The 22,597-nt window shown below is 41.0% G+C and overlaps 1 protein-coding gene across 2 annotated transcripts in view; it reads right to left on the bottom strand.

The window, feature by feature from the left end:
• unc5db (unc-5 netrin receptor Db) overlaps positions 1-22,597 on the bottom strand; it is a 317,860-nt gene that overhangs the window by 141,529 nt on the left and 153,734 nt on the right. For both annotated transcript variants that reach the window (XM_084055775.1, XM_084055776.1), the window contains exon 2: positions 22,325-22,540. In XM_084055775.1, the coding sequence (XP_083911901.1) occupies positions 22,325-22,540 (216 nt within the window). The remainder of the gene's footprint in view (positions 1-22,324; positions 22,541-22,597) is intronic.

The following is a 22,597-nucleotide window of genomic DNA, read 5'->3' as shown; positions in this document are numbered from 1 at the left end:
AAGGAACACGTTATTCCAACCAGTTCCCTTCCCCTCCATCAGGCGCCCCGGCTGACCAGGGGGAGGCAGTATAGTGACCAGGATTACTACATGTTTTTGTGAGGGTATTAACTACCCTAGGAGACATGGGAGAACATGCAAACTCCACACAGAGTAGGCCCTTTCGCCTTATGTCTAACCTCATGTACATACTGTATCTGTTGGTTTACGCCACTTGTATATCCTTGACATGTGTTCTATTACTGTTAGATCTCCTTGCTCTCCCTGACCCCCCCCCTCTTCTTTTCTTTTCTTCTCTTTGAAAACAACAGAAACAAAGGGTTTTTCCACCCATTTCTTTACACCTGTAAACCTGTAAAGTCAATGATGTGTTGATACTACACAACTATAAACACTATGTTTTACATTTACATGTGTTTTCTTGCTTTTCTATAATCCTGAGAACTACATTGAGGTCTGCATTGGACTCCTTGACCTGGAAAATATATTTAATTAAGGTTGGTTGTCTAGAATCCAACGTAGCACAAATTAGACTATATATTTTATGTGGTCCATATTGAACATGCAATATGGCGGCCATGCAGGTATATGTGCAAATGCAAACAAGGATTTTTGGATTTCCCATGCTCTGAAGATTCCAAAAGTGTTATAGTTTTGCTAATCAAAAATTCGTAACAAAAGTATATTTTCTAACATAGTCAACCTGCATTTCCATGGCCATCCCCTAGGGGGCGCTGCTGCAAGTCCCTGTGCACTATCCTTTAGGTCTCTATTGGATTCCTTGGCCCAGAAAACATAGGATTAGCATATTTAATTAACTTTCTATGTCGTCTAGAAGCCAAGGTAGCACAAATTATATATTTTATGGCGGCCATTTTGAACGTCCAATATGGCGGACACGCAGGTGTCTGTGCAAATGCAAACATAGATTTTTGGATTCCCCATGTTCTGAAGATAAACAAAATGTATAGTTTTGCTAATCTCCACAAATTTTGAACGAAAGTATATTGTTTTACATAGTGAACCTGACTACATTGGGGTCAGAACCAAAATACAGAAAAACAATGTAACAAAAACAAAACAATTTTCTTTTTTTATTGTCTCCGCCAGGCCGAAAGGCATGGCCGAGACTATGTTGTGCACCCTGTCCGTCCGTCCGTGCGTCTGTGTGTGTGTGTGTCTGTCTGCGACAAGCTAATCTCCGGCACCGTTGGCCTGATAGCAGCGAAACTGTGCCCAAACACCCCCTGGATGCCAGAACAGAACCTCTGCGCCACATTTTTATCGATACACAGCATCTATATAGTCATGTGAACAAGACGGTTTGAGAAGAAGTTGGCAGGATTGGTCCGTTATGAACAAAACACCTCAAATCATGAAAAGCAGCGTGCGATTTCCTTGACATTCTTGCCGTTGCTGCGTGTCACTCCCCATCTCTCTCTCTCCCCGTTTCCTGTCAGCCTACTGTATTATATATTCAAGACATGGGACATGGAAGTCCCATCAAATGTGGCAAACGCAAGGTTTGACATTAACCGTGATTGAGGACTCCCATTTGAAGTGCAAGCGTTTCAAACCCGATGCGTTCAGGTGCCGTTTTGTCTCCAGCAGTTCAAACCAATGTGTGAGACACACAGACTCACAGCCCTGAATTGAAGGATCGTGTATTATAATACCGTTTCCCTTTATCGGATTATGTTGTCATCCCAAAGATCACACCCTGACTTATTGATAACCAGTTATGCCATAACGTTTGAATGTTTCAATCATTTAATCATTTCAATCATTTCATTAACTCTTTGCCTGCCGTCGAAGAGAAAGACGAGATGTTGTGTTTTCAGCGGTTTTCCACCAGATGGCGCCGTTATCAACCGTATGAATGATGCTTTCACTGCCAGATGACGACATACCCGGAATTGACGTGATTTAACCCATTGAGACCTGAAGCCGATTCTACATGTCTCCTAAATCTCAACAGTATTCTGAAAAACGTATGTTTCTATATCAGTGGTGCTCAAACTTTTTCATGTCAAGGACCCCCAAAATTATATGTATTTGGCCGCGGACCCCCATCAAAATATTTTGTTCCAGGGACCCCCAGAAGCAAAGATTTGAGTTAAAAATGTTCGCTTTAAAAATATATATATTCAAAGATTTGCACACATTTTCCCGATTTTTCAAAAATAGCAGATCTACAAGCTCGTAGCGCGGCACTCGGTGCCGCGCTATGAGCTTGTATATCTGCTATTTTTGAATAGCCCAAAGTGTAAAATAATGCTTTTTTAGCTCAAATCTAAAAATGACACAGTTCCAGGTCTTAATGGGTTAAAAAAACAAAAGCTCATTTACTTCCCGTTTACTTCCTATGGGGAAATCACTATATCTCCGTTCCTCTTGCTTTATGGCAAAAACAAGCTTAATTGAAACGGCCATAGCCCTGGAGGGGAGGATCGCGTCCGGCCAATTAGTTTTTCCCGATTCTACCGGATCCCCCGTGCGCGTAATGAGGCGATCTCTGTGAAGACGGAGGTCACAGAGAAGAGTCCATGATTTTAGGTACAGTAAAATCGCTCTTTTTTACGCTGGCAGTGGGGTGACACTATTATTCTGGCAGTTAAAGAGTTAATCATGATTTTAATTGTAATTATGATATTCTACTATTTGTGCTTTTTCCAAGTCATTCATCGTAGTTTACTGCTCTGGATTCAATGGTTTGTAACAATTGTGTAAGTTCAGTAGAACAGACATTTACAGAATATGTGTAATAATATGAGCCATGAGCAAGTGCATGACTTCATGCATCACTAAATCTCCCATGAAAACACGTGTTAGGTAGTGGTGGAAAAAGTACTCAAATTCTTTACTTAAGTAAAAGTACCAATACTGCACTATAAAAATACTCTGTTACAAGTAAAAGTCCAGAATTCAAAATTTACTTGAGTAAAAGTAAAAAAGTATTGGCATCAAAATGTACTTAAAGTACCAAAAGTAAAAGTAGTAACTATTTGAAAATAGCAGATCTACAAGCTCACAACGTGTCGCGATGCGACGCGTTGTGAGCTTGTAGATCGGCTATTTTCAAATAGCCTATGTATAAAATAGGGCTGAAGTGGTTAATGTATGTTTCATTATATCATAATTTATATCTGAAAAGTAACTAGAAACTAAAGTTTTCAAATAATTGTAGTGGAGTAAAAGTACAATATTTGCCTCTGAGATGTAGTGGAGTAGAAGTAAAAGTATTGGAAATTGGAAATACACAAGTAAAGTACAAATACCTAAAAATGTTACTTAAGTACAGTACTTAAGTAAATGTACTTAGTTACTTTCCACCACTGGGTGTAACTAAGCCTCATGTTACATGTCTCACACTACGTATATATATAAACTGTGTGTGTGACGCCCTCCTCTTCATGTCTTCAGTGGCCTGAAGGCCATGCTACGTCTGGCTCTATCTAGTCTGGGAGGCATTGCCTCGGAGTTTGGACGGCGGGGGCGCGGCCACTGCGTTGTGATTCAAATCAACAGCCAATGAAGAAAAGGGGGCGGGATCCACATGCAGTGGGTGTTGCATCTAAATAGGATCGACGGGAAGCAATTTCCCCTTGAGAAATTTCGGCCGCCATTGTTGTGTACTGCTGTTTGCCTCTCGTCGGACTTTTTAGACGAGTTGCACAGCTCTCAGACCGGTAAGAGGCGTGTCCGCTCAGATTCAGAGCGTAAATAACATCCCGCCCACAAATCCCAGGGCTCTGGCCCAGAAGTTCCTCGCCGAGCCGGCGAAAACTTCTGGGAACTCAGATTAGGCTCTATCCAGATGCTCTTGATGTTCAGTGTATGACTGGAGATGATGATGATGATGATGATGATGACCACTAGTGGCCGCAAGGCCATAACACTGGCTCTGCTCTAGTGTTGATTTTGACAGCAAATTCCATTTAGTTTTAGTCATATTTCTGTCATCTGAAACGTTTTGCTGTTAGTCTAGTCTTAGTCGACTAAATATCATACGATTATAGTCGACTAAATCTGCAGTTGATTTAGTCGACTGTATTTGTGTTGTGGCGGTGCCTTGATGGCGTCGTAATGGCTGACTTTACACTTGGTTGCATGCTGAAAATAGCCGATCTACAAGCTCACAACACGTCGCAGCGCGACGCGTTGTGAGCTTGTAGATCTGCTATTTTCAGAGCGCAACACCCGAGCGCAACCAAACATAAAATGCCTCGTCGTTTAGTTCAACTGGATCTCTTCTCCACTGTAGTCCCTCACTAACATTTTAGTCTAGTTTTTATTTGTTGACAAAATTGTCAACATATTTAGTCTTAGTTTTAGTCATCATAGCTTAGTTCTTATTTAGTTTTTATCTAGTTTTCGTCAGTGAAAAAAGGTAGCCGACGAACATTTTTCGTCATAGTTGTAGTCGACGAAATCAACACTGCCCGATGCGGCTCATCTCTCTCTCTCTCTCTCTGACGACCTTTGAAACAGTACAGGACGCTGCAGGCTCGGGGTCCCGAAACCTGACCCCACTACGACCACGTCTCCGCTGCTGGTCCTCTTTACTGGCTGTCGTCTCTGCACTCCTGCCTGGTCTGATGCTGTGAGGCACACAGCCTACGTGACCTGCTCTGACCTGGCCATATATCCACAGACAGCCCGGCCCGGCCACAGCTCCTGCCTGCACCTTTGCTGAGACCAAAGGATGGATCGGACGGATCCACACAAGTCTGCCTATGATGAGCTGCCAATGACAAATGGACCACTACAATTTCACGCTTTCACCCTGAATCCAACGTGAATTTAATATTCAAAAGACTGAGCTGTGCAACTGCCAAAATACGTCGTTCCTGAATCTGCTGTCCTGATCACAGCCTTGCCTGTACTCCACCACGTTGCCAGGACGGGACGACGTTCATAACTGGACCCCCGACACAACACGACCGTGGTGTCTGGTAACTCAGGAACACCGTTGAATAAGATCAATTCAAGCTGCAACATGGCATTTGATGATTATTATTTAATTTAACTTTGTCTGTTTTACGGGATTAAAGTTGGGTTTAGCTACCATCTGAATCCAGCTAAAAAACTTTGATAACATTTAATCTTAAAATGTTCCATTTAGTTGAATATTGCATTATTTCATTCTCTACATTCATACTCTATTTACTTTTGTCTTATTTTGTCTAGTAAGTAGTTACAGTAGTTGGCATGTCTAGTTAGGTTTGATTAAATAAAATCATTTATATTTCATATCAAATCCAGTTTGGTCATTGCTTGAGTTGAATTATTATTCCTTATAAGAACACACTTAATTTTTAACTTTTTAACTACTCGATACTCAATTAATTTATGATTAATAATTTAATTATTAATAATATCCCTGATATTGAAATCTACCCCATATTTACTACTCTCCTACACATTTTGTCCAAACATCACGCAAATTGGTAACCTTTGACTCTATAGACAAGTGATCAAGACAGATCTGTCAGATCCGATTTTTCATATTCCACCCTGATTGGCAAATTCTCAACATTGCTGGCCCACAACCTGACCTGGCGTGCTCCGAGGAGCACTTTTTCTAGTTTGTAATATTATCAAGGTTGTTTTATGGCCAACCCTGTCTAAACATCTTGTGGCCTACTTTTGGGTCCTGACTGATTGGTTAAGAAACACTAAACTATTCTTTAACCAATACTCTTCACTTTTATACCTCATACAACATAATCACATAGTGCATAGCTTCTTGCTTACACTCTGTCATGTTAGCGTGCAGATGGCTATACTGACCATACACACAGTGGTCATTTTGCATTCTCTTTATACTCCCTGTATCCCACTGTACCTCTACAGTACACTGGAAGCAGCTGTTACTTTGTTTACGTCCCACGATTCTCTGGGCTGATTAATTATGCATCACCATGCCGACCTTGTCAGAGATCCATCACTGCCAGGCCAGCACAGAGAATACTCTGCCTGACCTCTCTGCACAGCTGTGTGTCTATAACCTAGCTCTGCCCTGTACATTACAACATCACCACTGTACCAGTAGTACAATGCTTTGATCCTTGAACTACTGTTGCCCTTTTGATGCAACCCAAAGAAAGATGCATCGCGTGGAAACAAACAGCAGTGTAAAGTACTGTACTTAATACAATTTTGAGGTATTTGTACTTTACTGGAGTATTTCCAATTTTCAGTACTTTACTCCACTTCTACTCCACTACATCTCAGAGGCAAATATTGTACTTTTACTCCACTGCAATTATTTGAAAACTTTAGTTACTAGTTACTTTTCAGATATGAATTATGATATCATGAAACATACATTAACCACTTTAGCCCTATTTTATACATAGGCTATTTGAAAATAGCAGATCTATAAGCTCACAACGCGTCGCATCGCGACGCGTTGTGAGCTTGTAGATCTGCTATTTTCAAACATGTTAGTACTTTTACTTTTGGTACTTTAAGTACATTTTGATACCAGTACTTTTGTACTTTTACTCAAGTACATTTTTAATTCCGGACTTTGACTTGTAACGGAGTACTTCTACATTGCAGTATTGATACTTTTACTTAAGTAAAACATTTAAGTACTTCTTCCACCACTGCCCTTTTGATGCATCGCTTGGAAACAAAAATAAAAATCTGTATCGTTCTCTTTTCAACCATTGGAATTCACAAAGCGATATGTGGTTACAAGTTAGTGCAGTGGCATTACAGTTTTGATTTACAATACTAATCTGTTTCTTAATGGTATCACATTCAGGGGAAAAAAACTGTCTGGTGAAATAGTGCAAGATGGATAAATGGAGGAGGACAAACAGTTCATCACAGTGAACTCTAGACACCACTTTAAGTCATTTCTGCCAACCGAACGCAGGGAGAGAGATTATGTTTTCATGCCTGTGTGTGTGTGTGTGTGTGTGTGTGTGTGTGTGTGTGTGTGTGTGTGTGTACACGAACCTCTGTACCAATCGATGGCAAACTTTGTGTGTACGCTGCCAGTAGGCCAAGGAAGACACTCCCCGAATATCTTTCAACGACAACAATGTTAATCACGTATTTTGAGAATGCAGAGAAGCCCATGAAGTCCCCATTCATATGGAAGTGCAATCTATCGGGATTCATACAGGGTCTATTGTAGGGGTGGGACGATATATCGATACTTTATCCCGCGATAAATAATCGATATTAATTTAAAAAAAATCGATATTAAAAATATATATATTTTTTAGTTTGTGATACGTTGTTTTTCCAACTCTGTATTTGTGTAATGATGATTTTTAACTGTTTGGTGCTATTTTATGTGTTTATGAATTGAATACAAGGACTATCGTGATATATCGTTGGTGAAATTTCTTGCAATATATAACGAATATCGTGATATCGCAATATATCGAATCTTGTCGAATATGGTGATATATATTGTTATCGTGGGCCTAATATCGTGATATATATCGTATCGTGTGAGGTACCCATATCGTCCCACCCCTAGTCTATTACAGGACGGGACTGTGTATGTGGGAATGGCCAATATCTACAGTTTGCTACACTGCAGTACAAATGAGGCACTGAGCATCAATTGTGCACGGAGCCGTGCACATTTGCCGTTTATCAGGTTGCCAAGAGTTGTGAAAAAAAAGGAAAAACGAAAATTTTGTAGAACTCTGCGCTCATCACCGTCACTTTGTACCCAGCCGTCCAATCACAGTGGAGGAGGGGGGCGGGACAAACACCACAAAATACCAGCTGTCACAGAAAGGTTGCTTGAAATGCTTCCTGCAATGAATGAATGGGGACTTCTATGATATATAGCATGAATGCAGGAAAGGGGACCTTTATAATAGCTACAGCACTAACGCACAGTAGATGCTAGTTATATGGATCAAGAGAGAGATTCAAGCTGTTTATTGTCACAGAGGCAGTGACGTTCTTGAACTTCAAGCTTCCTCCAGTGTCTATAACGATAACATATAAAAGACTATTTCACAATATTCAATGTGGACTGTGGAGTTGTATTTTCTTAACCCATTGAGACCTGAAGCCGATTCTACATGTCTCCGAAATCTCAGTATTCTGAAAAACGTATGTTTCTATATCAGCGGTGCTCAAACTTTTTCATGTTAAGGACCCCCAAAATGATATGTATTTGGCCGCGGACCCCCATCAAAATATTTTGTTCAAGGGACCCCCCAGAAGCAAATATTTGAGTTAAAAAATGTTCGCTTTAAAAGTATTTATATTCAAAGATTTGCACACATTTTCACGATTTTTCAAAAATAGCAGCTCTACAAGCTCGTAGCGCGGCACTCGGTGCCGCGCTACGAGCTTGTAGATCTGCTATTTTTGAATAGCCCAAATTGTAAAATAATGCTTTTTTAGCTCAAATCTAAAAATGACACAGTTTAAAGGCAGAACTATTTATATATTGGCATTAATAAGTGATTTGTGGTCCAGGCGGCTCAGCAGCCATGCGCAGCAGGAGAGCTGGCACGCAGGGAGAAGAACTAACAGATACTCGGGTGGCCGTCTCTGGCAGCTTGTCTGTAAATTATCTATGCATTTTAGGCAAGATAATGTGCTATCCAGTTAATCAATATTGATTAACTTAACATTTACCACTGTAGGAAAAAGAATGAAAGAAACAAAAAACTCTACTTTCCATAGAGTTATATGGAACAAAAAGAAAGAAAAGGCTTTGGTGGAGTTTAGAGTTAGAAGTTCTGCACTTGTTTTTTTGACACCAGTTTTGCAATTCCTCAGACAGACAGACAGAGACACAATGCACTCACACTTGAAGATGTCCCACATCCCCATTCCTGCATGAACAGAACAATGTCCCACATTTCAATGATGAGTGAGAGAGAGAGAGCGCGAGAGAGAGAGAGAGAGAGAGAGAGAGAGAGAGAGAGAGAGAGAGAGAGAGAGAGAGAGAGAGAGAGAGAGAGACACAGTGGCGTGCACAGACACTTTGAGGGGCAGGTGCTCAAGTAAAAAGAAAAGGGCACCTTGCGCGGCGCGCGGAACCGCCGGCTGCCTTAGTAGTGTGTGTTTAAGATTATACTTTTTTTTGTTTACTTGGTATGCTCTTTTTTCCCTCTACACCTATACCTCTTTGCCAAAAATAGCCGATCTACAAGCCCACAACTTGTGGGCTTGTAGATCGGCTATTTAAAGTTCTCCTCAGAAAAGGGATGCTAGGTTTCAAGTGGTTATGATAAAAAGAATCACATAACATCATATCACATAAAGATTTGGCGGACCCCTGTAGTAACTCTGAGGACCCGCTAGGGGTCCCGGACCCCCTGTTGAAGACCCCTGCTGTAAACTGAAAAAGAAAAACTTTTTTTTTTTTTTTTTCAAAAGGGCACTTCTGGTCAAGAGGGCAAAGGGCAGGTGCTCCAGCACCACCTAGAGTCTATCTGTGCACGTCCCTGAGAGAGAGAGAGAGAGAGAGAGAGAGAGAGAGAGAGAGAGAGAGAGAGAGAGAACTAACGTGATCTCAATAAAAGCGAAATATAAGAGAAGGTGAACTACAAGCTGCACATTACACCTCTGTAGCCTACTAAAGGAGAATGCCCTGCTATAGACTGCTCATTCCTACCAGAAATACAGATTCAAGCACCGACTCAAAGTAAGAACACACAGCTATTTGATACATTTATCCCCTGAGCAAGCAGGCAGGCTCTATTTAGCTCAATGGTAAAAAATGGCAGCACTTGCGCAGGAAACCGGGTTCAAATCCGGGGTAAAAGAGGAAAGTCACAGTTAATCTATCTGTGTATTCTCACAATGCAATGAGATCAAAACACTGGGCATGTAAACAAAGCCACTGAGAATATATGTAATGTAATGTGGTCAAACAGATGATTCCTTATGTCTTCTAAATATGCAGGATAGATGTAGTAGTAGTATAAGTGCATGAATGGGGACTTGGATGATATCATGGTATACAATACTTAAAGATAGATGCATAAATGCATGAATGGGGACTTCTATGATATCGTGGTATACAATAGTTAACCCATTGAGACCTGAAGCCGATTCTACATGTCTCCTAAATCTCAGCAGTTTTCTGAAAAACCTATGTTTCTATATCAATGGTGCTCAATCTTTTTCATGTCAAGGACCCCCAAAAGTATATGTATTTGGCCGCGGACCCCCATCAAAATATTTTGTTCCAGGGACCCCCAGAAGCAAAGATTTGAGTTAAAAATGTTCGCTTTAAAAATATATATATTCAAAGATTTGCACACATTTTCACGATTTTTCAAAAATAGCAGATATACAAGCTCATAGCGCGGCACTCGGTGCCGCGCTATGAGCTTGTAAAAATCTGCTATTTTTGAATAGCCTAAAGTGTAAAATAATGCTTTTTAGCTCAAATCTAAAAATGACACAGTTCCAGGTCTTAATGGGTTAAAGATAGATGCATAAATGCATGAATGGGGACTTCTACAGTATGATATATATAGTATGAATGCAGGAAAGGGGACCTTTATAATAGCTACAGCACTAATGCACAGTAGATGCTAGTTATATGGATCAAGAGAGAGATTCAAGCTGTTTATTGTCACAGAGGCAGTGAAGTTCTTGTACTTTCAAGCTTCCTCCAGTGTCTATAACGATAACATATAAAAAAAGTTAAATTACTACAGAAAAAGTCAATAAAAACCAACCAACCATACAAATGTGCAACTACCCTGTACAGTCTGTACAGTAGAGAGGTTTGTTATTGTAGGTTTATCACTTTACCTCCATTTTGTGATACTGTACAAGTTTGGATATCTTAGCAGTTAGCATAATTAAAACCAAGTAGTCAGGGGATATTAGCCGAATATTTTTCAATCTTGGAATAAATTCCGAATCTGAATCCATTGCAATCATTTGTTTTGCACCAAAACCACCAAAACCACTCCTTGGGCTAAAAACGGCCATAGCCATGTATACTTTTTGTGTAAAAAGCCCATTGAGATTGGGCCGTTTTTAGCCCAAGGAGTGGTTTTGGTGCAAAACAAATGATTGCAATGGATTCAGAATCATAAAAACACCCTAGTTTGACATCTCACATGCTACTTAAAACAGAATTAAATTTGGATTTTTTTGGGGGGATTATTTTTTAACCAAGGTTATGGTGGGTACTCCAACTTTAAGGAGCTGTCAAAGATTCTCCTAGGGATACTGAATTTCAATAAAGTTGTGATGTGTTACTAGACACCTTTGCAAACACATTGGTGAAGATTTTTTTTAGTAAGGAATTTATTCCAAGACTTTTTTAATATCCCCTGACTAAAGGTAGATGAGAAAATACCAATTATCTGTCTTTGATCTTAATACAGCAGTGACCATGAAAGTTTAATTGTAATGAACTGGGTTATATTTTATATCTTATACTACTATAATTGACAAAAGCTCCGAAAGTTCGTCCGGGATTCGCAAGCACAGGATCACTCCACATGCCTCCAAGACCCGCCACAGACTGTTGATCAGAGCTATGTCTATGTTTTAGGCATCTTACCCCACCTCCATCAGTGATCAGACTCTATGTTTTAGGCATCTTACCCCACCTCCATCAGTGATCAGACTCTATGTTTTAGGCATCTTACCCCACCTCCATCAGTGATCAGACTCTATGTTTTAGGCATCTTACCCCACCTCCATCAGTGATCAGACTCTATGTTTTAGGCATCTTACCCCACCTCCATCAGTGATCAGACTCTATGTTTTAGGCATCTTACCCCACCTCCATCAGTGATCAGACTCTATGTTTTAGGCATCTTACCCCACCTCCATCAGTGATCAGACTCTATGTTTTAGGCATCTTACCCCACCTCCATCAGTGATCAGACTCTATGTTTTAGGCATCTTACCCCACCTCCATCAGTGATCAGACTCTATGTTTTAGGCATCTTACCCCACCTCCATCAGTGATCAGACTCTATGTTTTAGGCATCTTACCCCACCTCCATCAGTGATCAGACTCTATGTTTTAGGCATCTTACCCCACCTCCATCAGTGATCAGACTCTATGTTTTAGGCATCTTACCCCACCTCCATCAGTGATCAGACTCTATGTTTTAGGCATCTTACCCCACCTCCATCAGTGATCAGACTCTATGTTTTAGGCATCTTACCCCACCTCCATCAGTGATCAGACTCTATGTTTTAGGCATCTTACCCCACCTCCATCAGTGATCAGACTCTATGTTTTAGGCATCTTACCCCACCTCCATCAGTGATCAGACTCTATGTTTTAGGCATCTTACCCCACCTCCATCAGTGATCAGACTCTATGTTTTAGGCATCTTACCTCACCTCCATCAGTGATCAGACTCTATGTTTTAGGCATCTTACCCCACCTCCATCAGTGATCAGACTCTATGTTTTAGGCATCTTACCCCACCTCCATCAGTGATCAGACTCTATGTTTTAGGCATCTTACCCCACCTCCATCAGTGATCAGACTCTATGTTTTAGGCATCTTACCCCACCTCCATCAGTGATCAGACTCTATGTTTTAGGCATCTTACCCCACCTCCATCAGTGATCAGACTCTCGGCTTGATTGATTCTCTGATTTGCCTATCAGACCCTCAGCCTGATCTGGCAGGTTGCCCTAGCAACCAGATACAGGAAGTCTGACCTCTTTATCACATGACCGAGGTTGGGAGGTTGGGACTAGAGGTTAGGGCCGCAAAGTAAAGCGGGATGGAGGAGAGGAGAGGAGACAGGGACGTGCACAGATAGACTCTAGGTGGTGCTAGAGCGAGAGCAACTGCCCTTTGCCCTCTTGACCAGAAGTGTCCTTTTGAAAAAAAGAAAAAAAAACGTTTTTTTTTCCCAGTTTACAGCAGGGGTCTTCAACAGCTTTTTATCCCCTAGGGGGTCCTCAGAGTTACTACAGGGGGTCCGCCAAATCTTTATGTGATATGATTTTTCTTTTTACCATAACCACTCGAAACCTAGCATCCCTTTTCTGAGGAGAACTTTAGCCAAAAATAGCAGATCTACAAGCTCACAACGGCTCGCGCTGCGAGGCGTTGTGGGCTTGTAGATCTGCTATTTTTGGCAAAGAGGTATAGGTGTAGAGGGAAAAAAGAGCAGACCAAGTAAACAAAAAAAAGTATAATTTACTTGAGCACCTGCCCCTCAAAATGTCTGTGCACGCCACTGACTAGAGGTTAGGGCCACAAAGCAAAGCGGGGAGGGAGGAGAGGAGAGGAGAGGAGAGGCCAGAGGGGCCGGACTTCGCATGACGTGTGTGCAGTGACTAGGCCAGCAAAGGTCGCCGTCCTGGTTCATAAATCAAACATCTCTGGGCCGTCGGACACGAGGCGCCAAGCGCGAGCGTTTGCTTCGTTTTTGAGATGATGAGTTTGGGACTCTGTCTGGACCAACCTCGGATCGGGCCTAGCAGCCCTGACATCTAGGCCCCATGTAGAAGTAGAAGTAAAAGTAGAAGTAAAAGTACTGAAAATTGGAAATACTCCAGTAAAGTAAAAGTACCTCAAAGTTGTACTTAAGTACAGCACTTGAGTAAATGTACTTAGTTACTTTACACCACAGGGTCCTTGATATGAAAATGTTTGAGAAACACTGTGGTACAGTACACTGCATAGGCTGTGACACACACACACACACACACACACACACACACACACACACACACACACACACACACACACACACACACACACACACACACACACACACACACACACACACACACACACACACACACACACACACACACACACAGAGTCCCTCTCTCTTTGCCTCCTGCTACTGTTGTTACTAGTATTGCTGGAGAGAGAACTCAAGGGCATTCTCAGCTCTTTTATCAGTGGGTGCAGTGATTCATCAGGCTAGTTGGTAAATAAGAGATGCTATCGAAGTGCTCCTGGTGGCATTGAGGGCCCCATGTCCTAATCAATAACATTCCAATTCCTCACTGATCTTCGGCTCTGATTAGCCCCGGCCTAATCCAATACACAATTTTGCTGTCTATTACCGTCTCAGGGACAAAGACCGCCCTTATCTGTTCTTTATGAGTTTACCGCTGATGTATAACCCATTAAAGGCCTGAGGTTCCCATTCTATACAAAATGTCTTCTAAATCCTAACAGTTTTTTTTTGAAAAAAAACGTATGTTGCTGTGTCAGTGGTTTTCAAACTTTTTCATGTCAAGGACCCCCAAAATGTATATGTATTTGGTCCGCGGGGACCCCCATCTCAAAACATGTTGTTCCAGGGGACCCCCCCAGAAGCAAAGATTTGAGTTACAAAACGTTCGCTTTAAAAATATATATATTCAAAGATTTGCACACATTTTCTCGATTTTTCAAAAATAGCAGATCTACAAGCTCATAGCGCGGCACTCGGTGCCGCGCTATGAGCTTGTAGATCTGCTATTTTTGAATAGCCCAAAGTGTAAAATAATGCTTTTTTTTTAGCTCAAATAAAAAAATGACACAGATGCGTTCCCGGTCTTAATGGGATAAGGTGAGTGCCTATGCATCAGGGAGGTGGTGGAGGGGGGAGGCTGTGGGGGGGGGGGTGATGGGTGTGAGGACAACCTCGGGCTTCCGTCTTAATTGCTAATCTGCTATTTGGGACCTGGGACCGATAGAGGATAGAGCAGATTTCACTGGCCACACCCTCTGCAGAGCTGCAGGACAGAGGAGAGCAGTCAGTGGTGATTGTACTAGAGAGCGGTGGCCGTTCGTTCTGCCCCACAGATATAGGGACAGAAAAAGGGCAAATGTAAAATGGATACTTTTTTTTTTTTTTTACCTACTGTAGCTCCCTTAGCCCATTAGCACATTGACTGCCTAGATCGAGTTAACTCGATATTAGCTTTTCATCACTTGCCTGCCAATATCGAGTTAACTCGATTTTAGCAAAAAAAAAACATTTTTTTTTTTTTTTTTTTATTTGACCCAAAGACCAAGGAGATATGAATTTTCGAAGATCTTTACTCTCATCCACTTCCTTGTTAACTTAAAACTTTAAAATTTTGTATCTCGGCTCCAGAGTACTTTTTTTTTTTCATTGAAAAATCTCTGGCATGAATAACAATAGGCAGTGAAAATAATTCAGGCAGTCAATGTGTTAAAACCGGGAACGCATCTGTGTAACCGTTATTTTATACTTTGGGCTATTCAAAAATAGCAGATATACAAGACATTTGTGCAAATCTTTGAATGTATATATTTTTAAAAGTAAACATTTTGAACTTTGCTTCTGGGGGTCCCTGGAACAACATATTTCGTGATGGGGGTCCGCAGCCAAATACATATGATTTTGGGGTTCCTTGACATGAAAAAAGTTACGTTTTTTTCAAAAAACGGTTAGGATTTAGAAGACATTTGTAGAATCCCCCCAGAAGCAAAGATTGGAGTTATAAATGTATTTTAAAAATATATATATTCAAAGATTTGCAAACATTTAAAAAATGTTTTTGCAGATCTACAAGCTCATAGCGCGGTACTCAGTATATCTGCTATTTTTGAATAGCCAAAGAAAAAAAAAAAATACACACAGATGCGTTCCCAGTCTTAATGGGTTAAATCAAAATCGGGGAGATAGCACTGAGGAGCATGGATAATGAGGCAAGTTATAAGAGCCACGGAGACAGTACAGTACAGTACAGTACAGTACAGTACGGTACAGTACAGTACAGTACGGTACGGTACGGTACAGTACAGTACAGTACAGTACAGTACAGTACAGTACGGTACGGTACGGTACAGTACAGTACAGTACAGTACAGTACAGTACAGTACGGTACGGTACGGTACGGTACGGTACGGTACAGTACAGTACAGTACAGTACAGTACAGTACGGTACGGTACGTGCACGCAAACGTGTGTGAGTGCAGCGTACAGTCATGAGGCTGCGGGGTGCATGACTGCGGCAGCAGGCAGGCAGCCTGGCAACTCGCTGCAGAAGACTGATGAACACGCCGGCGTTTTGAACTCCACCAAACTTAATGAGTATGAAATATGCATCTCACATTCCAAAAATTATTGGCGCCGTGTTTACAAAAGGGCTCCTTAACCCATTAAGACCTGATGCCGATTAAAAAGATGTTTTCTGAAGCCTAACGCTTCAAAAAATATATATATATTCAAAGATTTGCACAAATTTTCACGATTTTACAAAAATAGCAGATCTACAAGCTCGTAGCGCGGCACTCGGTGCCGCGCTACGAGCTTGTAGATCTGCTTTTTTTGAATAGCCTAAAGAAATCTAAAAGTGACACAGATGCGTTACCGGTCTTAATGGGTTAACTCCCACACACGAAATGCATAACCATTCTCTGAAACAAATACAAATAAGTATAAGTGTGCCCGTGATGTGACATGAGCGATACCACAACGTTCATCATGGACCAAAAGTTGTCTTTATCGTATTGTTGTTTCTTTTGTTTTTGCTTTTAATTTATTTTACTAAGACTTGTTGTCTTAGTCAACATCCTCCCTTCTGGTCAGGCCTCACAGAAGCACTAGTGGACATTACGGAGATGAGAAGAAAGTTGAAGAATTTTTAAATGTATTTTTGTTTACTTTGTTGCAAGAAAAAAACATTCATATCACAATAAGTTTTGATTTTCATTTTTGTTCAAGTCAGTCAATAGAATATATCAGAAAACTTGGCACCAATCGTCCACTATACGTTACCATTGATAGTCAGAACCCATATCGTATTTACACCATTACAATGGCTTTATTCCAGTGTGTCAACCTGCGTAAAAGTACTTTAAGTACACAAAATACTACAGTACTAAATGTGATATAATTCTTCATCCTACTGTACTGGTCTCTAGTAGTTGTCAGCTTTCTTTACAGTTGTCTTTGTCCAATGCGCGTACATCGACGTGGCTACCAGAGTCATAGTGTACTTAAAATACTTTCCCACAGGTTGACATATGAGGTAATACACTGGAATAGCACAGTATTTCTCATCATGACTCATCATTCCAACAGCTTCAGATTTTGGAAGAGACAGTCGGTGGAGTTCAAGCGTTACTTCCCAACCACCAAAGACCCACCAAATGCAAACTTAGGTACAAAGAGAGTAAAATTATATTGTGAGTTGATGATTAATAGGCCTACATTAAGGTTATTTCAATCAACCGTCACCCAACGTTTTTGTTTGTTTAACAAATTTACAGTAAAAAAAAAAAGGAAAACTGGATATGTAACAATAATATGCAATGATCATTATCTAGGGCTAATAGGCCTTTTTCTGTCACTGTCAAAATCATTATTTAGTTCGTAACTACAGTATTAATCAATTTAGCTGTTTTCTTTGTCTATCTCGGCTTGTACAGTAAGTGTGCACTTTTTAATGTATTTGTGTGTGCGTGTGTGTGTGTGTGTGTGTGTGTGTGTGTGTGTGTGTGTGTGTGTGTGTGTGTGTGTGTGTGTGTGTGTGTGTGTGTGTGCGCTCGCGCATCCCTCTGGTGGCTGATCCCTACTAAACAACATCATCATCCAGTTTTCACAGCCCCACACCATGAATTTAACAGCATATTGATTCACATTCTTCGCAATTTCAATCAAAAGCCCAAAATCTTGTTTTGTTTGCTTCAAGATGCTAATTAAGCTCTAAGCAGTTTCAGTGTTTGACTTGCCCCCCACCGTCACATTTAACCAGCAAAAGACAATCATCCCTCCAGAGCCAAGATTTTAACCCTTTAAGACCGGGAACGCATCTCTGTCATTGTAAGATTTCTTTGGCTCTTCAAAAATAGCAGATCTACAAGCTCATAGCGCGGCACCGAGTGCCGCGATACGAGCTTGTAGATCTGCTATTTTTGAAAAATCGTGAAAATGTGTGCACATCTTTGAATATATATATTTTTCAAATTTTTGACTCTCTTACAACTTCTAGGGGGTCCCTGGAACAAAACATTTTGAGATGGGGGTCCACGGCTATGTCATTTTTTGAGAACCACTGATATTATAGCAAATACGTTTTTTCAAAAAAACTGTTAGGATTTAAAGAAATTTGTAGAATCCTCCAGAAGCAAAGATTTGAGTTACAAATGTTCGCTTTAAAAATACATTATATCCAAAGATTTGCACACATTTTTCACGATAAAAAAAAAAAATAGCAGATCTACAAGCTCGCTATGAGCTTGTATATCTGCTATTTTTGAATAGCCCAAAGAATCTTAAAATTACACATAATATGCGTTCCCGGTCTAAATGGATTAAGGCGGACTGGGCACTTAGCTCATTATTGTCGCCTGATCATTCCCAAGACTGATCTCCACGACTCCATTAATTAGCTTGCCCCCCTGCTGTGTGGTGGAGGTTTTTATGTGCTTATGAAGCGAGCACGACGGAACCAGTTGAGCTTACACACACGATACAGAAGTGAACTTTGCCTTGTATACGCCGGCCCCTCCCCGTCACAACCTATTCGCATAAGAACAACCAGTCAAAAAGTTCTGTCTTTCGTTTTTTTTTGCTATTATCAAGCTTGCAACAATTTCACAGAACAGCAATCATCAACCGTAATGAACTTCCCGAAGCAATTAACCCATTAAGACCGGGAACGCATATGTGTGTCAATTTTTGATTTCTCTGGGCTATTCAAAAATAGCAGATATACAAGCTCATAGCGCGGCACCGAGTGCCGCGCTATGAGCTTGTAGATCTGCTATTTTTGGAAAAAAAACGTGTTTTTTTTGTGCAAATCTTTGAATATAATTTATACATTTTTAACTCAAATCTTTGCTTCCTGGAACAAAATATCTTGAGATGGGGGGGGGTCCGCGGACACATGCATATCATTTTCGGGGGCCTTGACATGAAAAATGTTTGAGAACCACTGATATTATAGCAACATAAGTTTAAAAACAAAAGAAAACTGTTAGGATATAGAAGACATTTGTAGAATCCCCAGAAGCAAAGATTTGAGTTAAAATGTTCGCTTTGAAAAAAATATATACATATTCAAAGATTTGCACACATTTCACGATTTACAAATATCTGCTATTTTTTGAATAGCCAAAGAAATCTAAAAATGACACACAGATGCGTTCCAGGTCTTAATGGCTTAAGCACACCTTTCCTGCACGGGGAGCCCTCATGAATACAAGAAAGCTTTTGCAGCGCCTCTAATCACGGAGCACTCCAGCCGAGGTTGTCACAGCGGTTCTGTTTCCATCGCCGGAAATCCCCTCAGGAAGCCCCTCCCTCTGGCCTCTCTAATCAGCACACAGTTCCACCTGATACGACTGACTTGATGAAGTTTAATTGGAACGAACGATACAGGTTTGTTTCTTCCGCCTCAAACTTCAAATCATACCTCTGATTAGACATGTAATATTCGAGCATTAGCATTAAGTGATGCGTGTATTCAATCTAGACCTAGGTCAATTAGCATGGTTAACCCATTCAAGCCGGGAACGCATCTGTGTGTCATTTTTAGATTTATTTGGCTATTAAAAACAGCAGATCTACAAGCTCATAGCGCGGCACCGAGTGCCGCGCTATGAGCTTGTAGATCTGCTATTTTTTTTTAATCGTGAAAATGTGTGCAAATCTTTGAATATATATCTTTTAAAGCGAACATTTGTGACTCAAATCTTTGCTTCTGGGGATTCTACAAATGTCTTCTAAATCCTAAAAGTTTTTTTTTTTAAACGTATGTTGCTATAATATCAGTGGTTCTTTTTTTTCATGTCAAGGACCCCCAAAATGATATGTATTTGGCCGCGGACCCCCATCTCAAAATATGTTGTTCCAGGGGACCCCCGGAAGCAAAGATTTGAGTTAAAAATGTTAATATTTGCACACATTTTCACGATTTGTAAAAATAAATTAAAAAATAGCCAAAGAAATCTAAAATGACACAGATACGTCCCCGGTTTGAATGAGTTAAAGGGGAACTTAACTAATGTTTTACAGTACGTGAACGTAAATCATATCCTATCGAGAGAGAGAGAGAGAGAGCTCTCGGCACAGTTACAGTAGCATACTAGAAAGTGGGATTTGTACATGACCTGCTTGCAACAGAACAATATTGTTTACGTTAAATATCAATGAGGGTCCCCTTTAACCCATTAAGACCTGAGGCCGCGTCTAAAAAAAATCAAAATCCTAACAATTTTTCGGAAAAAAATATAAAAAAATAATTTTCACGATTTTTCAAAAATAGCAGATCTACAAGCTCATAGCGCGGCACTCGGTGCCGCGCTATGAGCTTGTAGATCTGCTATTTTTGAATAGCCAAAGACATCTAAAGTGACACAGATGCGTTCCAGGTATCAATGGGTTAAGGATTCATTTAGCCTGCTTGGAGGACTGGTTAAGTGGTGTTTTGCACAGGGCAGAGCAATGAAGCGTATATAATGTGGCTCATGCTGCGTGGTGTAACCTGTTTTTGAACCCACACTTGAGCTGAAATCCACTCACTCACTATCCCACCTGAACTCTATTCTTTTCTTAGGCAATTGAATGGATAGGACAATGCATATTCATGCCTCTTGGCAGAACACAAAGTGCCATGTGACCATTGTCTGTTACATTTACTGTAGGGCCCTATCTGGGAACAAATATGGCGCAAAGCAGTGCAAAAATGCAGCGCGGGCAGGGTTGCCAGATCTGCTTATTATAATTTCCCCGCAAGATTTTATTTGAAAATAGCCGATCTACAAGCTCACAACGCGTCGCATCGCGACGCGTTGTGAGCTTGTAGATCTGCTATTTTCAAATAGCTGATGTATATGTTAAAGTGCTCACGTGGCCCATGGTCGCTTCTTTTGGGATGGTTTTCCTAGACCTGGTTGCTTGTTTCTCTCACAGAATCTGGCAACACTGAGCGGGAACCCTAAATTTGTTTATATCATTTCAACCTGGAAATATTCTGAGCATTTCCATACTTAGATGATCATTTTCCGATGTGTTTAACTCCAGTGTATATCTTCCGACCTGCTAGCGTCACATCAGATTACTGCCGCATTTTGTGTGTCTTGTTGAAAAAAAAGATATATATTTAATCTATCTACTGTATCTTTGTGTGCTTGTCTATCAATCAATAAATCCTTACTGTAGGCCTACTTCACCGTGTTGCTTTGAGCAATCAAGCTATTTTCAGCATTTTAGAAGTCATAATCTCTATTTACTGTATATAGCGCTTTTATCCAAAGCGCTTTACATAGATTGTGCATTACATTCACCCAATCACACACACATTCATACACCGCGATGGCGGCGGAAACCATGCAAGGCATGCAAGGCAACTGCTCATTGGGAGCAATTAAGGGTTCAGCGTCTTGCTCAAGGACACTTCGACACTAATTCTGGGGGAGCGCCCCAGCCCGGGATCGAACTGGGAACCTTGTGGTTTCCAGTTCACTCTACCCGGCCACTGTACCACTCGGGTAGAGTGGTAGAGCCACTGCCGCCCCGGAACAACATTGTTGAAACAATGCCCTTTGGGAATGCATGCCCCTACAATTATGCAATACTCATTGTACCCATTGTCAGAGTATTTAGAGGCCAGTGTACGACTTCAGTACTATGAAGTCATAATGTTGACATCAGGGATCTCTATATAGCCTAGGCATAAAAGATTTATAAATAGTGTGGACAACGACTGATCTGACCAACTACTACTTGGCACATCACTCCCTTGGGTCGTCTGTAATATGCACAACAAGTTTGAAGTCGATTAAATAACCACTTCTGGAGATACGCAGGGGAAACACACTCTTTTACCCTGCACTACCTTGGCCATAATCTAAACAAGGCCATTAGAGACTCAAAGTAAAGTATGCAGAAGCCATTGACTCTAAAAAAAACTTTTCTGTGATTGACAACTTACCTGATATTCATCTGTGTTGACCTGATGCAGAAAATAAACGCACACCTGGTGCTCCAAGCAGATTAAAACAAACCTGCTTTGTTTACCCGTGCTGTTTACCGAAAACATTGACAAGCCGAGCGAAATGCCAAATCGATGCATGAATATGATTAAAGATTGCTTTTACAGTACAGTATATCCTCGCCCTCGGTCACTGCACTCAACCAAAATCTTCACTTTCTCTACACCAAAAAATATCAATACATTGATCACATTTCAAACACTATTTCAGATAACACCGTGTTCACAAGATGGAGAAAATTTGGCATTCTATCACATTAACAGTCAGACTAATTTCCGTGCTTGTGAGAGGCATGAGTAAAAGTTCACAGAATTTTGGTTTCGCCTCACTAAAACGACACACACACACACACACACAACTCCATCGTACGATTACCACTATTATTGTGACACGTATCATCTTGGTCCGTACCTGTGTTCTGGTCCTTGTACTCCTGGGACGAGTGCTCATTCTGGTGCACCCACTCGCCGTTGCACTTGAAGAAGATCTGCAAGGCGGGAGCGGCTCGGCAGCGCAGTTTGATGGGGTTGCTCTTGACGATGTACGCGTCCTCGGGCTCCTGGATGAAGTGAGGCAGGGTGCCCGGCACGGACGACAGCGCATCCGACTGGGCATCCCCCACGGCTCCTGCAAAACACACAACACAAATTTTCATACATTTACAACGTTGTAAAAATGCATTGG

This window comes from Gymnoscopelus microlampas (genome assembly GCF_963454915.1).
Source record: "Gymnoscopelus microlampas genome assembly, chromosome: 4".
Taxonomy (NCBI): Eukaryota; Metazoa; Chordata; class Actinopteri; order Myctophiformes; family Myctophidae; genus Gymnoscopelus; species Gymnoscopelus microlampas.
The sequence above is the reverse complement of the archived record's forward strand: the minus strand, read 5'-3'. Positions and strand labels throughout refer to the sequence as shown.